Here is a 24947-nt window from a genome sequence, read left to right on the forward strand (position 1 = left end):
CTTCTATACTTAAATCCAATTCACTTGCAAGTCATGACATCACCTTCCGCCATACCATTATCCAGTTTTCCCAGCAGTTTTTGTCAAGCAGTGAGTTCTTATCCCAGAAGCTGGGGTCCTTGACCACCTTCGTTTGGGAAAATGAGGAATGTTGTCTTACTTTATTCCTGAACAGTTTTTTCTTGAGGTAACATCCCCATCTGCTGGAACTTTTAAGTTTTTTCTTCTAATGATTCTTAAAGCACATAGTTATACTTTTGTAACTGCTGGCATTAGTAGGGATGAACATCTTGGGCTTCTTAGAACAGCAGAATAATAATATCTACCTTAGCAGTTTGTCTAGAATAATAGATTATTACTTTCATTTCCTTTTAACAATTATATTCATAGTATGATAAAAATCCATAAATATTCATACAAATGTGTTTGCCCTTTTATACTTTCAGTGCAATCCCATTCTCTCAAAGTTGACATCTGTGACTTGGATTTTTAAAAGCAAAAGTGTTCCATTTAGAGCTTAGCACTAAACTTTGAAGATCAGATCTAAGGCCTATTTTCTATATGGAAGATTTAGAGAGCATCCCTCAAAAGAGACTAAGTTGCAATACAAATGCAGTAAGTACTACCATTAACAGAAGATTCAAGAGATTTTGTTTCAGGTTAATAATAATACTAGTGGTTGCAATAATTTTTTTTGAGTATTTTTTTTAGTGAGAGCAAAATTTGTCTTGGCTATAACTAAATAATTCTTATCTTTAATCTCTATTTCCCAATGGAGTGGTTTTTTTAAAATTATAATTCTTTGTCTTGTTCATTTTCTGTTTGTTTCAACTCTAGTATGTATGGTCTAAAGATCAAGGAAATTAATTGTTCCAAGTTGTCTTTTATTTTGTGGCCCTTTGGAATGCTCACGTGCCACAGTTTGTGCTCTGCCTACCATCTGGTTGTCTGTTATGAATGAGAGAGTCAGTTTTTAAAAGAGAAAGCCATTTAATTAGAACACTAAATTAAGAGTAAAGGAACAGAATGAACACAGTTTTCATTTCCCTTTAACCTCAGACAAGGTGTAGGTGAATGCTGTCTCTAAGAGGAGTTCTTCATTTGGCATCTGTGAATTTTTAAAAAAATTTTAATAACAATATTTCAGAAAAATTGGTGTCATACATATTTTATTTCATACATTAAAAGCATGATTCTGAGAAGGGATCGTTACATAAAAAAGGTTAAGAAACCGTTCTTCAGCCTCAGAGTTCCCCTGAGTTGTCCCCTGTGGGTAAAGGAGTTCGTTTCTCAGGCTTTATCTAAAGTACTTTCTACACCTAGCAGGTTAATGGGGAGAGAGGTGTGTGTGTCTGTGTGTGTGTGTGTGTCCGTGTATGTGTGTGTCTATGTGTGTGTGTGTGTCTGTGTTCGCAGTTCCTCTACCCTCCTGTTGTAACCCTCTGCTAGAAGCTCCTGCTCCAGATGCGCTCAGGCAATTCATTTTACGAGGGTTGGGAGACACTGCACTAGCTTACTCCTTCTGGGAAGGGGGGGGGGGGTGGCACACAAAGGGACACTCTCTCATTGGCATTCTGGTTCTTGGCTTTGGGCTGCTGATTTGTTGGCCTTAGGGTCGTTTTTTAGAAACTGTGAATACCCCTGAGAGGGTACTATTTTGAGCCTTATCAACTAATGCTTTAATTATCCCGTAGTAAGGAATACTCAACTTCTGAGAGAAGGATGTTGAAGGTAAATTTCACCTGTTTCATCATTTTGCCTAAGGCTGACCTTGCTGCACGGAACCATGGCCAGAACAACCTTCGATAGCTGATTCATCTTAATAGAATGGGAGGTAGAAAGAGATGGGAGAAATATGGATCTACATGTATTACAGGGAACCTGTGTTACTAGACAGTAATTAATATTGTCTTTTTTCTTTTTTTTGGTGAGGCAGTTGGGATTAAGTGACTTGCCCAGGGTCACACAGCTAGTAAGTGTCAAGTATCTGAGGCCACATTTGAACTCAGGTCTTCCTGACTCCAGGTCCTGTGCTCTATCCACTGTGCTATGCTGCCCCATAATTCCTCTTGAAAAATGTAAATTTATTTATTCATATTGCAATCTCTCTCTCTCTAATAATTACCTGCTCTTATTTGAATATTAACTTTTGTTACATGGGACTTTGTTTTTTGAACATTTCAACCTTTTCTTAAGTTATCCATGTTCCAGGCTAAAGAAATTATTTTGCTTCAGCGCATGACTTCACTGTCAGTATTGGAGGGAATTCTCAGAACATAAAAATTGATTTAGAGTGGGACATTGATCAAAGTATAGCTTCACTGACTAGATTGCAAATGTCTGTTTGTTTTTATCTTGGGGACGGGTGGAGGGGGGACATGGCCTTTTCCATTTTCTACACCAGACCAATCTCACTAAGCTTCCTGTGTACCTACTATACCTCCAGAGTTCTCTTGCCATAGATATGAGCAAAAGTAGAGCTCACAAAGTATTCCTTTTAATCCAAGAAACTCTAGTCTTTGACCTGCAATAAGAAGGTAAATTCAGTGTTATTATAAGGATTCTTGTGAACTACAATATGCAGTATATTTTCTGCATATAGATGGAGTTGTTGGGAGTGAGAAAGGAATAAAGGTATGACCACCCTTTTCAGGGGCATCATTCATTATTTCTGACAAATACTGTACCATATTGAGTGTTGCTGTTTATGCCAAATGAAGTTGGCATGCCTTGTAGAAAGGTACACTTTGGATTTGGCCATTTGCTGAGTACATCTGTTGTTATCACTGAAATGTTAGCTTGCTTTTTCTTCCCCAGTAAGAAGATAATCTCTTCCCTCTTCTATGTCCAGGTTAGAGGAAATGGATGCTTCAAATTCCACCAAATTGAATTCAAGGAAGAGGAGGAGAGAACCAGCTGGACCCAATGGAGCAACAGAAGAAGATGGAATTCTTGTCAAAATACCTCGCTGCTCAATTGTAAGTAAACAATGGATTTTCTGGTTTGACATCTCCCACCTTCTGGAGGAATTGATAATAACATTGATGAGATCAGTATTGCGTGTTCTCTTAAAAAATAGAAAGATTGCTTATCCACACAGTTGCTGGAAGGTTTATTCTGTCTGTGCTAGTATAGTATAATTCACAGTTTAGTTGAGCTGCTTTGCACTAAAATTCAGAAGGAATGTTGAGGAAGTTTGAAGGTATTAGGTACAAATTATGTCCAAATAGTAAATTCCAGTAATGAAGTGGGTGAAATATGAGGTTCTAATAACATGTAATTTAAGATTCTCTCCCTAATCGCATAACCTTTCCAGTGAGTTCAATTCGTGTTCCTAAATTCCTCTCTATTTTGCTGCAAAAAATAAAGTTGTAGTTCTAGTTTACTGTTTCTTATCCCCAAAACCTTCTTTTATTTGTCCTTCAAGTATGTCTCACATGGGAAACTACACTCTAGACTATTTCCCAAGCTTCCCATTCTACCTGAGCTCTAATATTTCATCAAACCTTTTCCCAGAAAGACGATTCAACTCACTCAAAGTTATCAGAACCTTTTATTGTTGTGCAATCAGTAATATGGTAACAGTGTTCCAAGAATACAACAGTTTCCCATTTTTATGTGTGCTTAACTTACTTAGAACCAGTCCCTTCTACCTGTACCATCTGCATTTATTTTTTGGCCCACTGCTGAAAAATCAAGGACAGCACCTTGAAGTTAAACAGTGCTCTAGAAATCTAGCAAATTAATAAACTTATTTAAGTCGTTGTTTTCCAAAATGGATATTTAGAGAGGGAGGGCCCAGGAAGGTTACAAGAGCACTTTTTTGGTCCCAGATTACAATATAGTTTATAGTATAGATTTTTGTTGGTGATGACGGTAAAACTCAAGATTATATGAACAGATTTTCCCTCTCTGTTCTCTTCTAGTATTTAATGTCTGTTGTAGCTTAAGGGGAAGAGGGATTCTGGACTGTATCTTTTTTGATACAAGAGTGATGTTCGTGAGGAAAATAAGAGACCCTTAGGAAATAGAAAAATAGAAGCTCTTGGAATTCTATGATTGTAGATTTAAAACTGTAAGAGAACTTAGAGGTCAGAGAATCAAGCCCTGTAAGTTTGCAGAATAGAAAACGGAGGGTAGGACAGATTGAGTGATTTGGCTAGGGTCACACACAGCTAGTATATATCTGAGACAGGATTTGAACTTAGGTTTTCCTAGCCTAGCCCTCCAGCCCATTGCACTATCTAAAGATTCTTAGGTTCAAAAAAAGAACTAACAGTATCAAATAGGGCAATAGTATAGCCATTTTGAACTTACAGGTCCAAATGAAGTTAATTCTATTGCTGAAGAAAAAGTCTACATGACAGAGAAGTTTTCTTTGGGGTTGTTTGGTTAAAAACTCACAAACCAAAGCAGTATTTTTATTTTGTTAAGATTTTTCACTCGTAACTCCGAAGACAATACCTGTGATTGAATCTCTTCCATAGTATGTTAAAATAAAATTAATAAAATCTTGTAAGCAAATATAGAAATTGTTTATAAGTCCTCATTATCTGAGTTGTACATTTTTAGTCATTTGAGATGGATGAGTTTATTTTACTGGGCAAGGCAGCAAAATGGAATACTTTGGATATTCTTACTAGTTAGTCTTACATTGAAGATGTACTGTGATGCTTTATTCAGGTATGAAAATGACACTGAGTACTTAAAGGCTATGTCTAGCGGAAGTGAAAAAGGCTTTGACCTGGTGGGCTCGGTGATGCACTTAGGTGCCCTAGTTTGAAATAGCTCAGCTATATTTGGAGGAATTTATCACCAGGAGGTTGACCATCGGTGATAACGAATGTTTCTGACCATAGCAACTTAAGAAATCATCTTGAGAGGTGGAGGGGTTATGATCATTTTAGTCTTTGGAGAGGAGTACCTACTCTAAATAATCTTTTGAAGTATTGAAGTGTAAGTTAATAATAATAACAAATGTTTGGAGTCATTGCGAGCTCCATTACTACCTATTTTTCTTTACCTGTCTCATTTTCCTCCAAGTTTATTTATGTAACTCATGTGACTGTCTCCTTGTGTTTTGGGGAAAAAAAGTTAAAACCCTCAGCCTCTTATCATGGGGTAATCTCTACTGGGTAGTACTAAAGGGAAGATAATCTTTATCTTGTGGGACAAATGGATGAATAATTTTCCTTCTACATACTTCCAATAGACCATACAATCAAAGATTGACCATACAATCAAAGATGAACCAGTGTCTCTCTTCTACTTTACCAGCTGCTAATGCATATCAAAATTCGGTTACTGCTGTAGGACACAAACTTATTTTCTGATGAATGGAAGTGTTACACAGTTGTATTTCCTGGATATTCTGTTACCTGAACAAGCAAGTGCTCTGTTCATAGCCAGGAAGTCGTATGTTCTACCTCTTCACCTTAGCCAGTGAAGGTTGTCAATCTGACACGGCCCAATGTGGATAGGCCTTTAAACTAGAGCTTCTTAACTTGGGGTCTTTGAACTTTTTTTTTTAAGATTTTGACAACTGTATTTCAATGTAATTGGCTTCCTTGTAATCTTATGTATTTTATTTTATGCATTTAAAACATTCTGAGGAGTCCATAGACTTCACCGTACTGCTAAAGGGGAATATCCCACACAAAAAGGCAAAGGACTCTTGTTTCAGACCATAAGCATCATTGGCTGTTGAGATTTGATCCTGAAGAGCAATGGCTAGAAATTTTTGGATCTAGAGAAACATTCAGCAAGTAAAAGGATTATGCCAATGAAGTCTTGATTTTTTCATCTTATTCTGCTATTTGGATTATCATGTCTTTCTAACACAAGTACAAATACGATATTAAGATTCTTGGTTAGCCAAAAGTAAATCCACCCAATTTATTTTTTTTAATTAATTAATTTATTTGTTTTCAGTTTTCTACAATCACTTCCATAAATCTTAGATTTTCTTCCCCTCACTCTCCCCTTCCTCCCCTCTCCATCCCCAAGATGATGTGCAATCTCATATGGGGTGTACACATAAATTCTTACTAAATACATTTTCACCTTACTCATGTTGCATGGAAGAATTAAAATGAATGGGGGAAACCATCAGAAAAACCAAACCAAAACAAAACACAAGAGAAAATAGTCTGCTTCCAATTCCATAGTTCTTTCTTTGGATGTGGATGGCATTATGCCTCAGGAGTTCATTGGGAATTTTTTAGGTCCTTGCATTGCTGCGAAGGACTAAGTACCAGAAAGATTCCTCACTCACTGTGGTTGTTGCTGTGTACAAAGTTCTGTGGTTCTGCTCCTTTCACTCAGCATCAGTTCATATAAGTCCTGCCAGGCCTCTCTGAAGTCTTCCTGTTCATCATTTCTTTTTTTTTTAATTACTTTGTTTTCAGTTTTCTTTTTTTTTAATTTATTATATTTTTAGTTTTTAACATTCATTTCTATAAGATTTTGAGTTCCAAATTTTCTCCCCATCTCTCCCCTCCCCACATCCCAAGACACCATGCATTCTGGTTACCCCTTCCCCCAATCTGCCCTTCTTCTATCACACCCCTCTCTTCCCTTACCCTCATCTTCTCTCTTTTCTGGTAGGGCAAGATAGATTTTTGTATTCCATTACCTGTATTTCTTATTTCCCAGTTGCATGCAAAAATAATTCTCAACATTCATTCCTACAACTTTTGAGTTCTAGCTTCTCTCCCTTCCTCCCTCCAAGCAGTTCAATATACGCTATACATGTGTAGTTATGAAAAACACTACCATAATAGTCATGTTGTGAAAGACTCACTATATTTTCCTCCATCCTATCCTGCCCCCCACTCTTTTCTCTCTTTTGACCTTATCCCTCCCTAAAAGTATTTACTTCTAATCACTACCTCCTCCCATGTGCCCCCTTCTATAATACCCCCACGCCCCCACTTCTCCCCTAGTTTCCTATAGTGTAAGGTGGATTTTCATACCAAATTGAGTGTGCATGTTATTCCCTCCTTAAGCCAAATGTGATGAGAGTAAGCTTCACTTTTTCCCTCTGACCTTCCCCCTCTTGCCCTCCCTTGAAAAAGCTTTCTCTTGCCTCTTTTATGAGCGATAATTTGCCCCCTTCCATTTCTCCCTTCCTCCTCCCAATATATTCCTCTCTCACCCCTTAATTTTATTTTTTTAGATATCATCCCTTCCTATTCAATCCACCCTTTGCCCTCTGCCTATATGTATATAATCCCTCCAGCTATACTGAGAAGAGTCTCAAGAGTTGCAAATATTATCTTTCTCTGTAGGAATGTAAGCAGTTCAACTTTACTAAGTCCCTTATGATTCTCTTTCCTGTTTACCTTTTCATGCTTCTCTTAATTCTTGTGTTTGAAAGTCAAGTTTTCTATTCAGCTCTGATCTTTTCATCAAGAATGCTTGAAAGTCCATTTCATTGAATGACCATTTTTTCCACTGAAGTGTTATACTCAGTTTTGCTGGGTAGGTGATTCTTGGTCTTAATCCTAGTTCCTTCGATTTCTAGAATATCATATTCTAAGCCCTTTGATCCCTTAATGTAGAAGATGCTACATCTTGTGTTATCCTGATTGTATTTCCACAATACTCAAATTGTTTCTTTCTGACTACTTGTAATATTTTCTCCTTGACCTGGGAACTCTGGAATTCAGCTACAATATTGCTAGGAGTTTGTCTTTTCAGATCTCTTTCAGGAGATGATCAGTGGATTCTTTCAATATTTATTTTATCCTCTGATTCTAGAATATCAGGGCAGTTTTCCTTGATAATTTCATGAAAGATTATGTCTAGGCTCTTTTTTTGATCATGGCTTTCAGGTAGTCTCATGTTTTTTAAATTGTCTCTCCTGGATCTATTTTCCAGGTCAGTTGTTTTGCTGGTGAGATATTTCACATTGTCTTCTATTTTTTCATTCCTTTGGTTTTGTAATTTCTTGGTTTCTCACAAAGTCATTAGCTTCTATCTGCTCCATTCTAATTTTTTTATATTATTTTTTTATTAATTAATTTTATTTATTTTCAGTGTTCTACAATAACTACCATATAACTTAGACTATTATTTTCCCCTCCCTCACTTCTACCTCCCTCCTCCCTCCCTGAGACAGCATACAATTTTGTATAGGTTCTACACATACATTCCTATTAAATACATTTTTGCCATCATCATGCTCTGTTGAAGAATTAAAATGAGTGGGAGAAATCATCTAACAAATGCAGTGCACACACATACACGCACGCACACATTACAAACATGATCTGCTACAATCTGCAATTGAATTCCATAGTTCTTTCTCTGGATGTGGAAGGCATTTTGCCTTAGAAGACCATAGGGAATTTTTTTAAGTGCTTGCATTGCAGTGAAGTTCCAAGTCTACACTGTGGTCGTTGCTGTGCACAGAGTTCTCCTGGTTCTGCTCCTTTCACTAAGCATCAGATCATATAAGTCCTTCCAGGGCTCTCTGAAGGTTTCTTATGGGGCAATAGTACTCCATTACATTCATATACCATAATTTAGTCAGCCATTCCCCAATTGATGGGCATCCTCTTGATTTCCAGTTCTTGGCCACCACAAAGAGAGCTGCTATAAATATTTTTGGTCATGTGGGACCTTTTCCCATTTTTATGATCTCTTGGGATACAGTCCTAGAAGTGCTATTGCTGGGTCAAAGGGTATGCATATTTTTGTAGCCCTTTGGGCAGAGTTCCACATTGTTCTCCAGAAGGGTTGGATCAGCTCACAGCTCCACCAACAGTGTATTACTGTTCCAACTCTCCCATCCTCTCCAACATTTATCGTCTTCTTGTTCTGTCATGTTTGCCAGTCTGATTGGTGTAATGTGGTATCTCAGAGTTGTTTTGATTTGCATCTCTCTAATCAAAAGTGATTTAGAGCATTTTTTCATATGACTATAGGTATCTTTAATTTCTTCCTCTGAAAATTGCCTGTTCATATCCTTTGACCATTTTTCAATTGGGGATCCATTCTAATTTTTAAAGAACTATTTTCTTTAGTGAACTTTTGAACATCCTTTTCCATTTGGCTAATTCTGCTTTTTAAAGCATTCTTGTCCTCATTGGCTTTTTGAACCTCTTTTGCCAATTGAGTTAGCTTATTTTTAAAGGTGTTATTTTCTTCAGCATTTTTTTGTGTCTCCTTTAGCAAGCCATTGACTCGCTTTTCATGATTTTCTTGCATCTCTCTCATTTCTCTTCCCAATTTTTCTTCCACCTCTCTTATTTGATTTTCAAAATCCTTTTTGAGCCCTTCCATAGCCTGAGCTCATTGCATATTTATTTTGGAGGTTTTGGATGCAGAAGCCTTGACTTTTAGGTTTTCCCCTGATGGTAAACATTGTTCCTCCTCATCTGAAAGGATACCTGTTCACCGTGAAAGTAACCTTCTGTAGTTTTATTCTTTTTTCCCTTTTGGGGGCATTTTCTCAGCCAGTTACTTGACTTTTAAGTCCTTTTTCAGGTGGAGGTTTTACTCTAGGGACCTGTAAGTTCTCAGTTCCCCCAAGGTGGCACAATCAAGGGAGAGGAGTTACTCCTCTCCTGACCTGCGCTCTATTCTGGGAGCAACCACAAGCTTTCCTGCCCAGGATATGGGAGTAGGATTTCTGTCTCCAGAGCCTCTACCAACTCCATCACACCAGTGCTCCTTCTCACCCCAGGACTGCCACTCAATTCCTCCAGGGTGTCTAGGCTTAGGGCTCCAAAAATGGATGCTGCTGCTGCAGTGGCTGCTGTGGGCCAGGGCTGTGGCCGAACCCTGCTCCCTTCTCACCCAGGTGAAAGAGTGTTCTCACTGACATTTAAAGCTTTCTTTTGTATTTGTGAGTTGAGAAATCTGGGAACCACAGCTGCTACTCGTGATTCTGAACCATGAAGCCTGTTCCAGTCCTGCTGTGCCATGTGGCCAAGGCTGGACTGCCCTCTACTCTGTGCCTGGTGCAATAGACCTTTCCTGTCGGCCTTCCAGGCTGTCTTGGGTTGGAAATCTGTTTCACTTTGTCATTTTGTGTCTTCTGCTGCTCTAGAATTTGTTTAGAGTCATATTTTACAGGTATTTTATGAACTGTGGGGGTAGAGCTAGAGCAGGTCCATCCTTCTACTCTGCCATCTTGGCTCTACCCCTGTTTTCAGTTTTCTGCAGTCACTTCCATATATCTTAGATTTTTTTCCTCCTCTCTCCCCACTCCCTTCCCGATACAGTGTGCAATCTTATATGGATTCTACACTTACATCTTAGTCATGTTGCATAGAAGAATTAAAATGAATGGGAGAATCCATAAAACACAACAAAACATAATACAAAAGAAAATGGTCTGCTTCATTCTGCAATCCATTTCCATAGTTCTTTCTCTGCATGTGGAAGACATTTTGCCTCAAGAGTGCATTGGGAAGTTTTTAGGTCCTTGCATTGCTGTGAAGGACTAAGTCTACCAGAAAAATTCCTCACTGTGGTTGTTGCTGTGTACAAAGTTTTCCTGGTTCTGCTCCTTTCACTCAGCATCAGTTCATATGAGTTCTTTCAGGCCTCTCTGAAGTCTTCCTGTTCATTATTTCTCATAGCACAATAGTATTCCATTACATTCACATGCCACAACTTGTTCAGCCATTTCCCAGTTGCTGGGCATTCCCTTGATTTCCAATTCTTGGCCACCATATAGAGAGCTGCTATAAATATTTTGTACGTGTGAGACCCTTTCCCATTTTTATGGTCTCTTAAGGATACAGTCCTAGAAGCGATATTGCAGGGTCAAAGGGTATGCACATTTTTGTAGCCCTTTGGGTGTAGTTCCAATTTACTCTCCAGAATGATTGGATCAGCTCACAGCTTCACCAGCAATGAATTAGAGTTTCAGCTCTCCAACATCTTCTCTAGCATTTATCATCTTCCTGTTGTCATGTTAGCCAATCTGATAGGTGTGATGTTGTGTCTCAGAGTTGTTTTGATTTGCATCTCTCCAGTCAAGAGTGATTTAGAGCATTTTTTCATATGACTATAGATAGCTTTAATTTCTTCCTCTGAAAACTGCTCGTTCATATCCTTTGACCATTTATCAGTTGGGGAATGACTTGTATTCTTGTACATTTCACTCAGTTCTCTGTATATTTTAGAAATGAAGCCTTTATCACAAACATGAGTTGCAAAAATTCTTTCCCAGTTTTTTGCTTCCCTCCTAATCTTGGTTGCATTGGGTTTGTTCGTGCAAAAACTTTTCAATTTAATGTAATTGAAATTATCCATTCTGTACTTTATAATGTTCTTTATCTCGTTTGGTCAGAATTTCTCCATTCTCCATAAATCTGAGAAATACGCTATTCCTTGCCCCCCTAATTTGTTTACAGTATCAATCTTTATACCTGGATCGTGTGTCCATTTGGACTTTATTCTTGTGTATGGTGTCAGGCATTGGTCTATGCCCAGTTTCTGCCACACTGTTATCCAGTTTTCCCAGCAGTTTTTGTCAAACAGTGAGTTCTTATCCCAGAAGCTGGGGTCCTTGGGTTTATCAAACAGTAGATTGTTATATTCATTGACTATTGTGTCTTGAGTATCTAACCTATTACACTGTGCTTTCCCTCTATTTTTTAGCCAGTACCAAGTGGTTTTGATGAGTTCTGCTTTATAATACAATTTGAGATCTGGTAGGGTTAGACCACCTTCCCTAGCATTTCTTTTCATTAGTTCCCTTGATATTCTGGACCTTTTGTTCTTCCAGATGAATTTTGACATTTTTTCAAGCTCTGGAAAATAATCATCTGGTAATTTGATATGGTGCTGAATAAGTAAATTAATTTAGGTGGAATTGTCATTTTTATCATATTGGCTTGGTCTGCCCATGAGCACCTGATGTTTTTTCAGTTACTGAGATCTGACTTTATTTGTGTGAAAAGTGTTTTGTAATTGTGTTCATATGGTCCCTGGGTTTGTTTTATTCCACCCAGTTTATAAGGAAATTTCTAAGACTTAGTCATTCTGTGACCTCACCCTACCTTGCTAGATTCCTATCACACTTCTAGTCAGATATATGAGTATAATGGGGCTATGTGCAGTTAAGAAGAGCAAGAACATAAGAAAGTACACCTTAAGACAAGGGGAAGTCGGGGGGCAAAGTGGATACAATGCTGGGTCTGGAGTCAGGAAGACCTGAGTTAGAACATGACCTCAGACACTTACTGATGGTCTGACCACTAGGCAAGTTATTTAACCCTATTTGCTTCAGTTTCCTCCTTTATAAAATGAGCTGCAGAAGGAAATGGGAAACCATTTCAGTATCTTTGCCAAGAAAACCCCAAACTGAGTCATGAAAAGTTAGACAAGACTGAAGGATGACTGAATGACCACAACAAAATCCCGCTCCTAATTATTACTCCTGTGCCAACAGCTCTTAATTCTAATGCCTTCCTTCTCTAAATTCTTTTCATCCTTTATTATAGCTTGTGCTTGCTTGTTTTCTCAACCCCAGTAGATTATGAGCAGCATGGGACCTGAATCCACCACTGAGCTACATGGTCTAACTTGGTCTAACGTGGTCTTGTTCACCCCTCCTAAGGCAGTTGTCCTCTCAACGGCACGCCTACTCATGGGCTGGACTTAATGAAGGATCCTATGGACTTAGCTGACCTCAGCTCAGAACTCCAGAGCTCAAGTGATCCACCAGCCTCAGTTCTCAGTAACAAGGATTACAGGGATTACAGGCATAAATACTAGCTACTTTACAGTTTACAAAGTCCTTTCCTTTCAAACTTTTGAGGTAGGCAGTGCCAGTATCATTATCCCTGTTTTATAGGAGGGGAAATGAACACTCATAGAGGTTGAATGACCCCTCTACCTGTTGCTCCTAGATCTGCCTTCCAGGGTCAAGTAAAACAAGTCTTAATTTCTCTTTCATGTTACAGTTCTTGGAATACTGGAAGAAGGCTCTTTTGATTGTTGAAGACAACTGACGTCTCTTTTTTCCCTTCTAATCTTCTTTCTGGGTTAAACAACTGTAGTTCCTTTAACTTGTTCTCATGATAAAATCTTGAGGCTTTTCGCCATCCTGGTTTCCCTTCAGTGGCCTCACCAGCTTAACAATGCCCTTCCCAGGATAAGTGAGGCAGATTAGATAGATAGCAGTTCCTATGAAAAAAGAGTCATCCTTTTGATATGGCAGTCAAAAAATTAATCTGATTGGCTACATTAAGAGAAACTAATGTCCAGTCATGGACGTGAGGACGTTTTGGACATGAGTGTCAAGAATAAGGTAACTAGCTAACACCTTGCTATTAAATCAATTTTTCCTTTTGGGACTCTTGCACAGTGGCCCTGTGACTTGTAACTTTTTGTAACTTTAAGACTTGTCAGGAATAAGCTAATTGATCATCAGAGTCACAGAGAAAAGTAAATAGCTTGTTGCAAAGTAGCTCCCAGAGACTGAGTTCTCAGAATAGAACATAGGTATAATAACAGCTATAGGTTTTATTGCAGTTCACCAATGAATTAATCATAGTTGACAGGTTGAAATCAGAGTAATACATAATTAGGCAAGACAGCTGTGTTTATGCTATTTTGGAACAGAATGGTAACATTCCAAGAAGCGTGTAGGGCCAGGGCTATGACAGTTCTGCCACATTTGCTTAATATAGAAGGTATCAAATGAAGCCAGGGAAGGCTTCAACAATAGTCTCCTTTGAAAGGTGGTCAGGCAACAGGTCCTGCTAGGACTTAGGATATTGTTGGTGATAATACTGCACTTGGCATAGAGTAACTACTTAATAAATGCTTGTTGAGTGACTGTGGGTGCTTAAAATTGACTCCCATCAGCATCATTGTAATCATCTCTGAAGACGAAAGATAAAAGAATATTGTATATATTGTGATTAATGATAAGCAGCTACTTAAGTTCCATTCTATCAGTCAGTCAATAAACATTAAGCATCTACTAAGGGCGTGGCACTGTGCTAAGTGCTAGAGATGCAAAGATAGGACAAAAAGAGTCCTGGCTGTCAGCATGCATGAAGATATTCAATAGAATGAAAGCACTAGAATTGAGGGGAGCTGGGAAAAGCTTCCTGTAGGAGGTAGGATTTTATTAGCTGAGACTTGAAGGAAGCCAGTGAAGCCAAAAGACAGATGAGGAGGGAGAGATTCTAGGATTGGAAGATAGCCAGTGAAAAATTCATGGAGTTGAAAAATGGAGTATCTTTTGTAAGAACCAACAAGGAGGCCCGTGTTTCTGGACTGTAAAGTACGTAGCGGGAAGTAAGAAGACTGTGTAAAGGTAGCAGCAGGGAGAGGGAGTAGGCAGAGGAGGAGGAGAACACATTAAGAAGGGCTTTAAGTTGAAACAGAATTTTATATTGGATGTTGGAAGTGATAGGTAGCCACTGGAGTTTATTGAGTAGTCAGATATGCACTTTTAGGAAGATCACTGTCTGCTGAGTAGTAGGTGGACTGGAGCAGGGAGAGATTTGTGGTAGGGAGACCAACCAGGAGGCTATTGTAATAGTCCAGGGGTTAGGTGAAAAGGGCCTGCCCAAGGGTGGTAGCAGTGTCAAAGGAGAGAATGGGGCATATGCTAGAGATGTTACAGAGTTAAATGTACAGATTTTGGCAACAAATTGGATATGGGGAATGAGAGAGAGTGAAGAGTCAAGCATGACATGTAGGTTGTGAACATGGGTAACTGGGAGGGTAATGGTAACCTCAGCAACAATAGGGAAGTTTGGTGTTAGAAGGAATTAGGGGGAAATATAATGAGTTCAAGATGTCTATGGGGCATGTGGTTTGAGATGTCCAATAGACACATAGAAGACTGGAGATGAGCAAAGAGCTTAGATCTGGAGAAATGGATTTGAGAATCATCAGCATAGAGAGGATAATTGAATCTGTAGGAGCTGATCAAATCAAGTGAAATAGTATAGAGGGCCCAGGACAGAGCCCCATGGTACACCCACAGTTCCAGATGTGACCTAGATGAAGATCCAAAAAAAGAGACTGAGAAGGAGCAAATGAGATAGGTAGAAGGAGAACCAAGAAAGAGTAGTATCTCAAAAACCTAGAAAGAAGAGAATCACACAGAGAGTGATAAACAGTGTCAAATGCTGCAGACAGATACAGAAGGATGAGAAAAGTCTATTAAATTTGGCAGTTAAGAGCTTATTAGTAACTTTGGAGAGAGCAGTTTTGGTTGAGTAATGAAGTTGGACTGCAGAATGAAGAAGAGAGTGAGAGTAAGGAAAGTGGAGATACTTAGAGTAGATGATCTTTTCAAGGAGTTTAACCACAATAACAAAATGACAGACAGGTTGATAGGTAGCAGGGATGGTTGGGTCAGTTGAGAATTTTTTGAGGATGGGGAAGAAATGAGTATGTCTGTAGGTAGTAGAGAATCAGTAGACAAGGAGACAGTGCTGGAGAGAAGGGAGAGAAGGAGCAATTTGCTAGGGAAGATAGGATGCTTTGGAATCACTTGTGTATGTACAGAGTTGTGTTGTGACAAGGAGAAAAGCTACCTCTTAGTAGGAGGCATCTGGGTCATGTGATGAAGAGAAAGCTCCTAGCAAATGACTTCAATTTTTCCAGTGAAATATGAAACAAGATTCTCAACAAGAGAGGGTGGGAGGAGAGAAGTGATGGGAGGTTGGAAGAATGATGATTCTGGGAAAGCTGCTGTGGTTAAGTAGGATAATGAGTCAATATGACATTTACACCTTCACCACACAGCAACAAAGCTATACCGTGAACTTCTCTCACCACCTTTGAGAGTGCCCTGCCAGAAACTCCTTACCTTGTATTTTTCTAGGTGTCAGAACATTGCTATAGAAAATTCATAGAACCATGTTATGTTGACCTGGCACACAATAGATCATACTATATAATTTCAATCTAGGTCATTAGTTCTTGTCAATCTCATTATTCATCTGTTGCTTCCCTGGCAAATGTCCCACAACACCTATTTTTTATATTGTTCACCCACCTGAGGTATCCAGCCCTTAATCATACCTTCTCTCATTCTTGACAGGTGACTTTGCCTCTTAATTTAACTGAGAAAATTGAGGCCACCAATCATGAATTCTCCCTTATCTTACTCTAGCTACACCTAACCTATTTCTTTGTCTCTTTTCCGGTTCTTTTTCTTTCCTGAAGGCTCAAAGAGATAAGTAATCCTTATTTTAAATTAATTAAAATTATTTTAATAAAAGTTTTACTTTTCTTTTGGTATCTCATTTTTGGATGTGTCTATTTATATCCCTATCCCCAGGATTTGAACCGTCTCTTTTGACAAAAACAGGCAGAAATTTGGCACTGATTGCTACTGGTGACTTCCAAGGTTACCAACCAAATTGGGGATCTCTCATTATAATAGGGATTGAGGAGCCTTTAACGCTGAGTGCCTCAAGCCTCAGAAGCCTGCAGACTATATGAGTCTATAGCCCACTTCTGGTCCAGCTGGGAGTCTCCCATCTTGTCTGCCTGCACTAGCTTTGCTAGTAGTTCCCCAGTACTGTTGCCCCTGAGCTTCTGGCTGACTTTCTGTGAAATTCTGGGGTGGAAGAAATAATTTACCTAGTTCTTCATTGGATTTCTTGATCATTATTTGGTCTGGTACAAATTTCAGGGTTTTTTTTTTACTGGAGTAGGTATGCTGGCCACCATCTTTGCTAGAAGCTATATTTATCACATTTTACTTCCAATAACATTGCAGTGTATTCTTGTACCACTACTATTTAGCCATTTTCCAGTCATTTGGTACCCACTTTGTTTCTAGTTCTCTTTATCACAGGATTATTCTGTGAATATTATGGTAAATATCGAACTTTCTGTCCTTCTTGAGGTTTGTGCTGAATAGTGGAATCACTTGGTCAAAGAGTATGTATGAATAGTTCAATAATTTTTCTTACATAATTCTGGATTGTTTTCTGATATGGATTGGACCGATTCATAGCTCCATGAACAGCATACCTGTCTTCTTCCTGCCTCTCCAGCATTGACTGTTTCTGTCATCTTTGCCATTTTGCTGGATGTGAGGCACAACTTCAGAGTTGTTTTAATTTTCAGTTCTTTTATTGTTAGTTATTTGAAACATGTTTTCATAAGGTCATTTATAATATGTAATTTTTCTATAGAAAACAATTTGTGTCCTTTGACTTTTATTTATTGGAGTATTAATGACTTTTGGTCTTATATATTTGTGCTAATTCCATATTTCCTTGCTAACTACAAATATGCCTAGATTTCCCCCATATTTTCACAAGCCTTCAACTAACCTCTATTACTTCCTCAACTTATCATCCTGTATTATTTCTTTCAACAGTCATATTGCTTTAAAAAACTGCCTTATTGACTCTGTGTTCTCCTCTCCTTCTTCTCAATTCCTTGAAGTCTAGTTTAAGTCCCAGTGTAATGCAGTCTTGTCTGGATCTGGAGTCAGAGGACTTGGATTCAGATTCTGGCTTTGCCACTGACTATATATGTATTTTTGGGCAAGTCATTTTAGATTTTCTTTGGGTCTCAGTTTCCTCATCCTCAAATGAGGATAGTGGGCTAGATAAACTTGGAGGTCCCTTTCAGTTCTAAATCTATTGTCTTATTTTCATTTGACTAAAAACCTCTCTCTCCAAGGTCACCATTGATTCTTTATTACTAACTAACGCCAATGACATTTTCTTAGTCTTCATCCTTCTTCACCATTGATTCTTTATTACTAACGCCAATGACATTTTCTTAGTCTTCATCCTTCTTGACCTCTGCAGTATTTTGCATTGTTGACCATTCCCCTTCTACACTGTTCCCCATTCCCCTGCATACTCCCCCTTCTTATTCTTTTTCCCCTAGCTCCTACAAACTCTTTGCTTTCTGACAGCACTCTATTTTGGTATTCTTTTCCTTTCAGTCTGACCATTCTTCCTTTGACCCCTTTTCAGCATCATTATCATCCATGTCCTGCCCATTATGTATAGATATACCCCAGTTCTATGTCTGGACCCTCTTCTCTCTTTATTCTTTTGTAAAGTTTATCAGTTTCCATTGGTTCAATATCATCTCTTTTGAAGTGATTCCCAAATCTACTTATCTAGCCCATAACTCTCTCCCCAATTCCAGATCTCCATTACCAAAATGACTGCAGAACATCTCCACCTGAATTTCTCACAGATATCTCAAACCAACCTGTCTAATCCAGGATTCATTGTCTTTCCCCATAAATCCACCTTTTTTCTCAGATTCCTGATTCTAACATGGACACTGCAATCCCTCCAGTCACTCAGGTTCACAATCTTAGTCATCTTCAACTCTTTGGCTCCTCCCTTCCCTACAATTTAATCATTTGCCAGATCTTGTCATTTGTATGTTCACACTGGGTCACTACTCTTCAGAATTTCATTATCTCTTGTCTCAACTTAATTGTTCTTTTAATCTCTCTCCTCTCACATGGCTACCATATTGCTGTTCCTAAAGCACAGATCATTCTTCATGACCACATTATGCCCTTTCTCAAAAAGCCTCATTGGTTCCATATTTTCTAAAGGGAAAAACACAAACTTCTTTTTGGAATTTAAAGCCTTTCACAATCTGGTGTCAACCTATCTTTCCAGGCTGATTACACACATTACCATCACCACCACCTCCCTGCTCAACTCTGTGTAGGTAAACTTGATCTACTTGATGTGTTCTGTCCATGACATTCCATCTCTCACTTCCACATCTTCGCATAGACTGTTTCTGATACCTGAAATGCTTTCCTTCTTCCCTTCTGCCTCTAGGAATTCTCTGGTCCTTTTCAGGCTCAGCTCAGGTGCTACTTCATACAAGAAGACTTCTTCCTATCTTAATTACATTTGTATATATTTTATATTTACTTCTCTGAATGCATGTTGTATTTCCCTACTAGAATATAAATTTTTTGAGGTCAGGGACTGTTTCATTTTTGTCTTAGTGCCCAGTGCTATGCATGGTACATAGCAGATATTGAATTCCTTATATGTTTTGTTATCAAGAAAATGTTTATTAGTAATGGTTGATATAAAGATCCTTCCCATTGACAATTCTGCTTTGATTTGTTTGAACAAAATATTTTTAATTTTATGTAATTTAACTCATCTTTTTCAGCTTCATGATTGCCTTTCTCTTCCTTTATTTGACTAAGAATTCTCTCCTATTTTTTATGGCATTAAACATTTATATTCAAGTCACATATATTTGGAGCTTATTGTGATATAAGGTTCTGATCTAAATCTAATTTTTGTCTGGCAAGTTTACAAAACTCATTTAAATTGAAAGCCATTAAATATCATAGATGTAGAAAGATTCTTCTTTAATATGATTAAAAGTTTTTATCCAAAACCTAGATTGGGCTTTATTTACAGTGGAGAAATACTGAAAAATTTCTCAGTACATTTAATAATTGTTTTAAAAAAAAAAGAAAAAAATAGATCAGTGGAATAGACTATATAAGCAAGAAACCAAAGCAGTAAGGAACAGAAATCCATGTTTGAGAAACCTAAGAACATAAATAAATGGGGGAGGGGGGCAGGGCCAAGATGGCGGAGTGGAAGGACAGACATGCTCGAGTTCTACCCCCATAGCCCATAAAATATCTGTAAAAAATGACTAAACGAATTTTAGAGCAGCAACAACCATAAAATGACAGAGTGAAACAGATTCCAGCCCAAGACAGCTTGGAAGGCTGACAGGAAAGGTCTATTGCACCAGGCTCAGAGCAGAGCACAGCCCAGCCTGGGCCACGCAGCATGGACAGGACTGGAGCAGGCTTCAGGGCTCAAAATCTTGGGTAAAAGCTGCAGTTCCCAGATTTCTCAACCTGCAAATGCCAGAGACAGCTTCAAAGGTCAGTAAGAAAGCTCTTTCACCTGGATGAGAGGGGAGCTCTGTCCGGCCTTGGCCCCAGGGCGGCAGCAGCTACACCAAGGCAGCAGTGTCCACTTTGGAGACCTCAACCTAAAGACCTTGGGGAAATTGAGCAGCTGATCTGGGTCTCAGTCCTGAATGACAGTCCTGGGGTGAGGAGGAGTGCTGGTATGGTGGAACTGGTGGCAGCTGTGGAGAGGAAACCCCTACTCGCCGTACTAGGGCAGAAAAGAGTGCTTGTGGTTGCTCCCAGATCAGAAGGCAGGCCAGGAGAGGAGTAAACTCCTCTCCCTTGATTGTGCCACCTTAGAGGAACTGAGAACTTACAGGTCCTCTCAGAGAACAGCTACACAAAACCTCTGACCCCTAGGGTAGTACTCTCCACTTGACAAATGACTCAAAAATCAAGTAACTGGCTGGGAAAATGCCCAAAGAAGGGGGAAAAAAATAAGACTACAGGTTACTTTCTTGGTGAAAAGGTATTTTCTTCCATCCTTTTGAATGAGGAAGAACAAAGCATACCATCAGGGGAAGACATAAAAGTCAAGGCTTCTACATCCAAAACCAAAAAAATATGCAATGTTCTCAGGCCATGGAAGAAATCAGAAAGAATTTTGAAAATCAAGTAAGAGAGGTGGAGGAAAAATTGGGAAGAGAAATGAGAGTGATGCAAGAAAATCATGAAAGTGAGTCAACAGCTTGCTAAAGGAGACCCAGAGAAATGCTGAAGAAAATAACACCTTTACAAATAGACTAACCCAAATGGCAAAAGAGGTCCAAAAAGCCAGTGAGGAGAAGAATGCTTCAAAAAGCAGAATTGGCCAAATGGCCAAAAACTCACTGAAGAAAACAGTTCTTTAAAAATCAGAACGGAGCAGATAGAAGCTAATGATTTTATGAGAAACCAAGAAATTACAAAACAAAACCAAAAGAATGAAAAAATAGAAGACAATATGAAGTATCTCATTGGAAAAACAACTAATCTGGGAAATAGATCCAGGAGAAATAATTTAAAAATTATTGGTCTACCTGAAAACCATGATGAAACAAAGAGCCTAGACGTTATCTTTCATGAAATTTTCAAGGAAAACTGCCCTGACATTCTAGAACCAGAGGGTAAAATAGAAATGGAAGGAATTCACCAATCACCTCCTGAAAGAGATCCCAAAAGGAAAACTCCTAGGAATATTGTAGTCAAATTCCAGGGTTCCCAGGTCAAGGAGAAAATATTACAAGCAGCCAGAAAGAAACAATTTGAGTATTGTGGGAATACAATCAGGATAACACTGAATTTAGCAGCTTCTACACTAAGGGATTTGAAAGGCTTGCAATATGATATTCCAGAGGTCAAAGGAGATAGGAATAAAACCAAGAATCACCTACCCGGAAAAACTGAGTATAATACTTCAGAGGCAAAAAATGAAATTTCAATGAAATAGAGGACTTCCAAGCATTCTTGTTGAAAAGACCAGAGCTGAATAGAAAGTATGACTTTCAAATATAAGAATCAAGAGAAACGTAAAAAGGTAAATGGAAAGAGAAGCCTTAAGGAACTCGTTAAAGATGAACTGTTTACATTCCTATGGGGAAAGATGTTATTTGTAACTCATGAGACCTTTTTCAGTATAAGTGTAGTTAGAGGGAAAATATACCTATATATATATTATACACACACACACACACACACACGTGTAGATATGTAGATATGTTTGGGTAGTTGTGTATGTGTATGTTATATGTGTGTAGATATGTATATGTACATGGGTGTATGTACATATGTGTGTGTGTATATACATATATTATATATATATACACAGATATATGCACACACATACATAGAGAGCACAGGGTGAATGCAATATGAAGGGAGAATACCTAAAAAAATAAAATTTACTGTTGAATGGAATGTACTAGGAGTAAGAGAAAGAGAGAGGTAGAATGTAGCAAATCATCTCAAATAAAGATGTCAGGATATTTAATTTAATTGTGTTCAAAAATTTGCCCTTCTTCTTGTAATTTGGTTGTCATCTGTTTTCTTCAATGAAAGTTAACTTTGTTCTTTCTCCTTTACTTTTCTTAAAGGGCTTAAAGGAGCCAGCCCCATTTTCAGATGAAATTGAAATTGACTACAGTAAGCCCTACAAAAGAGTAACTTTGGATGAGGCCAGGAGAGGGACTCCTTGTAAGTAAACTTCATATTAAATGTGCTTCCCTCTTCTTGTTCATTTTTCTGCATCTCATGGTATTTACAATACATTCATCTGCATGGTGTAAACTAGTATAATACTTACTGCGTTGAAGTTTACGTCTCATGTTGGAGTAGGTTTTCTTCTCATCTGTCTTGCTACTAGTTTGGAAGGGCACATTCCACTCTGAACTTCCATTCATTTGCCTTTCTTTTGCAGTTGTACTTCCCCCCCAAAATTGTTGGCTAAGGCAGAAAAGATTATGTACTGAAATATGGGTAGCAATCCACCTATATGAAGAAATGTTTACTAGCCCACAAATTCATCCCCATTGCTCTTAATGACATCACTTTTCTCTCCACAGCTTAAGCTCAATATTTGTCAAAATTCATTTTATTGATGACTACTTTTGATTCTGCTTCTGCAGCTTTCTCACATTTCCTCTCCATTCCTCCTGTCACTACCCTAGTCTAAGTCTTCATAGTCTTGTTCCTAAGCAATTGCAACATTTTGCTTCCCAATCTCCCTACACTCAGTCTTGCTCCCCTCCACTTCCTCATACCACTGTCAGTTTCAGACATTTAATCATCTCAGATGACTCCTTCAAACTCTTTGGTGTCTGTATTATATACTGATTGAAATCCAGAAACCTAGTATGTGTTCCAGTCACATCCTTTTTCCTCATTCTTATAATTCTTTCCTTTTTTTACTCTATTTAGTCTATGAAGGAACCAGTCCTGGACTTCAGGCATCAGTGAAACAAGCATTTCTTCTGCCTGGAACCAATCTCTTCAACCCAGGGCTTTCCTCTTTTATTGTTTTCTAAAGTTTCCTTATCAAATTTCAACTTGAGCCACTGTGCCTCCTGGTTCCTGTGTACCCTAAGGATCTTCCTAATCCATGGAGAAGGGAAGAGGGTGGAGGTGAAGAGAGAACTGCTGATTTAATCCTTAATCACTTTTTTTTTTAAACTCTTAATTACTTATTGTTCTTCTGCTATTTCTGCTACCACTGTATTTTCATGTCACATTCTGGCACCTATTTTCCCCATTTCACCTTTTGCCCTGGCTGTTACACATTGAAGATAAGAAGAATGATTTTTTTTTTCCCTAGAATTTATTTACAAGGAAAAAGAATATGAAAATTCAGAAACAATATATCTGTGTAATTCATATCCACTAAGTTACCAAACCCAGTCAGTTCTTTTGCAGAAATATCTTCTATATCAGTCTGCTCTTCTTCATCTTCACCACTATAACCATGATATGAGTAGAGATATGGTGTAGGTGCCCATGAATATTCTTAGATATATCTGGGTAAGGTTATAGGAAGTACAAATAACACAAATCAACGTAGTTCCAGGCTGGGTGATGCTACATTTCCTGTTATATTATTTAGATACAGCTCCCTAGGACTGGCTTGGTCTATCTTGACTTTTACATATGGAGTATTTGATCCTGCATGTCCTTGAGATGAGAATAGGAGAGGGGTATCTCCTTCTAGAGAATTGACTTTGGAGCTTACCCTTTCACTTGTACTACTTAGGCTCACTTGAAACCAATCAGGAAGCCTTTTGATGGCAGAGCAGGACCTTGGTCCACATTACCACAGTGGTTTAGCTGACCAGATATTTTCCTCCCCTATTGTTAAAGGCAAGACAGGAAAATATAAAATAGGTGCAGTGTTCCTAATACCTTAAAAATCTATTCAGTACAACACAAAAATCAACCTCAACGTTCACAGAAAGACACATCTACTTTCTTTACAAGGCCAGTTTGTATTGGGCACTATCCTAGGAACATATTCTATACTTTTCTGCCTCTTTGGAGGGTGTTGCTTTTCAGCTGGGCTCTAAAAGATATGTAGGAATTCAGGGAGTAGAAAGAGAAAGGAGTGAGGAGGACATTTCAAGAATTGAGAACAGCTGGAGGACTTACCTTGTGCAGGGCTGTGAATGCTGAGCAAATTAGTTTGAAGTTTCAGTAGTCAGTAGTGAGCTACTGAAAATGTTTTATTCAGAAGGTTAATTGACCACATCCCTTCATAAGATAAAAAACCAATTAGAAGGTAGGAGAATCTGAATGGAGGTTATTGCATTGCATTAGTCAGTTAATCACCAACAATATATCACAAGGATCATATACTGTGACAAGGTAGAATTTATACCAGTGCACAAATTCTTCAGAGTTGATTCAGTATTAGGAAAACTATCAGCATAATTGACTATATCAATAACAAAAACAACAGAAATCATGTGATTATCTTAATAGATGCAGAAAAAGCTTTTGATAAAATACAGCACCCATTCCTATTAAAAACACTAGAGAGCATAGGAATAAAGGGAAATTTCCTTAAAATGATAAGTAGTATCTATGTGAAACCATCAGCAAGCATTATCTTCAATGAGGATAAACTAGAAGCGTTCCCAGTAAGATCACTATTGTTATCCAATATTGTGGTAGAAGTCTTAGCTATGGCAACAAGAGAAGAAAAAGAAATTAAAGGAATGAGAATACGTCAAGAAGAAACAAAATTTTCACTCTTTAAAGATGATATCATGGCATACTCGAAGAATCCTCAAAAATCCACTAAAAACCTAGTTGAAATAATTAACAACTTTAGCAGAGTTGTAGGATATAAAATAAACCCATGTAAATCATCAGAATTTCTATATATTACCCATGAAGCCCAGCAGCAAGAGATAGAAAGAGGAATTCCATTTAAAATAACTCTAGACAATATAAAATAATTGAGAATCTACCTGCTGAGACAAGCCCAGAATCTATGCCAACACAATTACAAATTACTTTCCACACAAATAAAATCAGATCAAAACAATTGGAAAAATATCAGTTGCTCATGAGTAGGCCAAGCCAATATACT

The 24947-nt window shown here is 38.2% G+C and overlaps 1 protein-coding gene across 4 annotated transcripts in view; it reads left to right on the forward strand.

Moving 5' to 3' along the window:
• PCYT1A (phosphate cytidylyltransferase 1A, choline) overlaps positions 1–24947 on the forward strand; it is a 100784-nt gene that overhangs the window by 56028 nt on the left and 19809 nt on the right. For all 4 annotated transcript variants that reach the window (XM_072613669.1, XM_072613672.1, XM_072613670.1 and 1 more), the window contains 2 exons: positions 2852–2978; positions 21961–22060. In XM_072613669.1, coding sequence (XP_072469770.1) covers positions 2852–2978; positions 21961–22060 — 227 coding nt within the window. The remainder of the gene's footprint in view (positions 1–2851; positions 2979–21960; positions 22061–24947) is intronic.

Source organism: Notamacropus eugenii, chromosome 5, assembly GCF_028372415.1.
Source record: "Notamacropus eugenii isolate mMacEug1 chromosome 5, mMacEug1.pri_v2, whole genome shotgun sequence".
Taxonomy (NCBI): Eukaryota; Metazoa; Chordata; class Mammalia; order Diprotodontia; family Macropodidae; genus Notamacropus; species Notamacropus eugenii.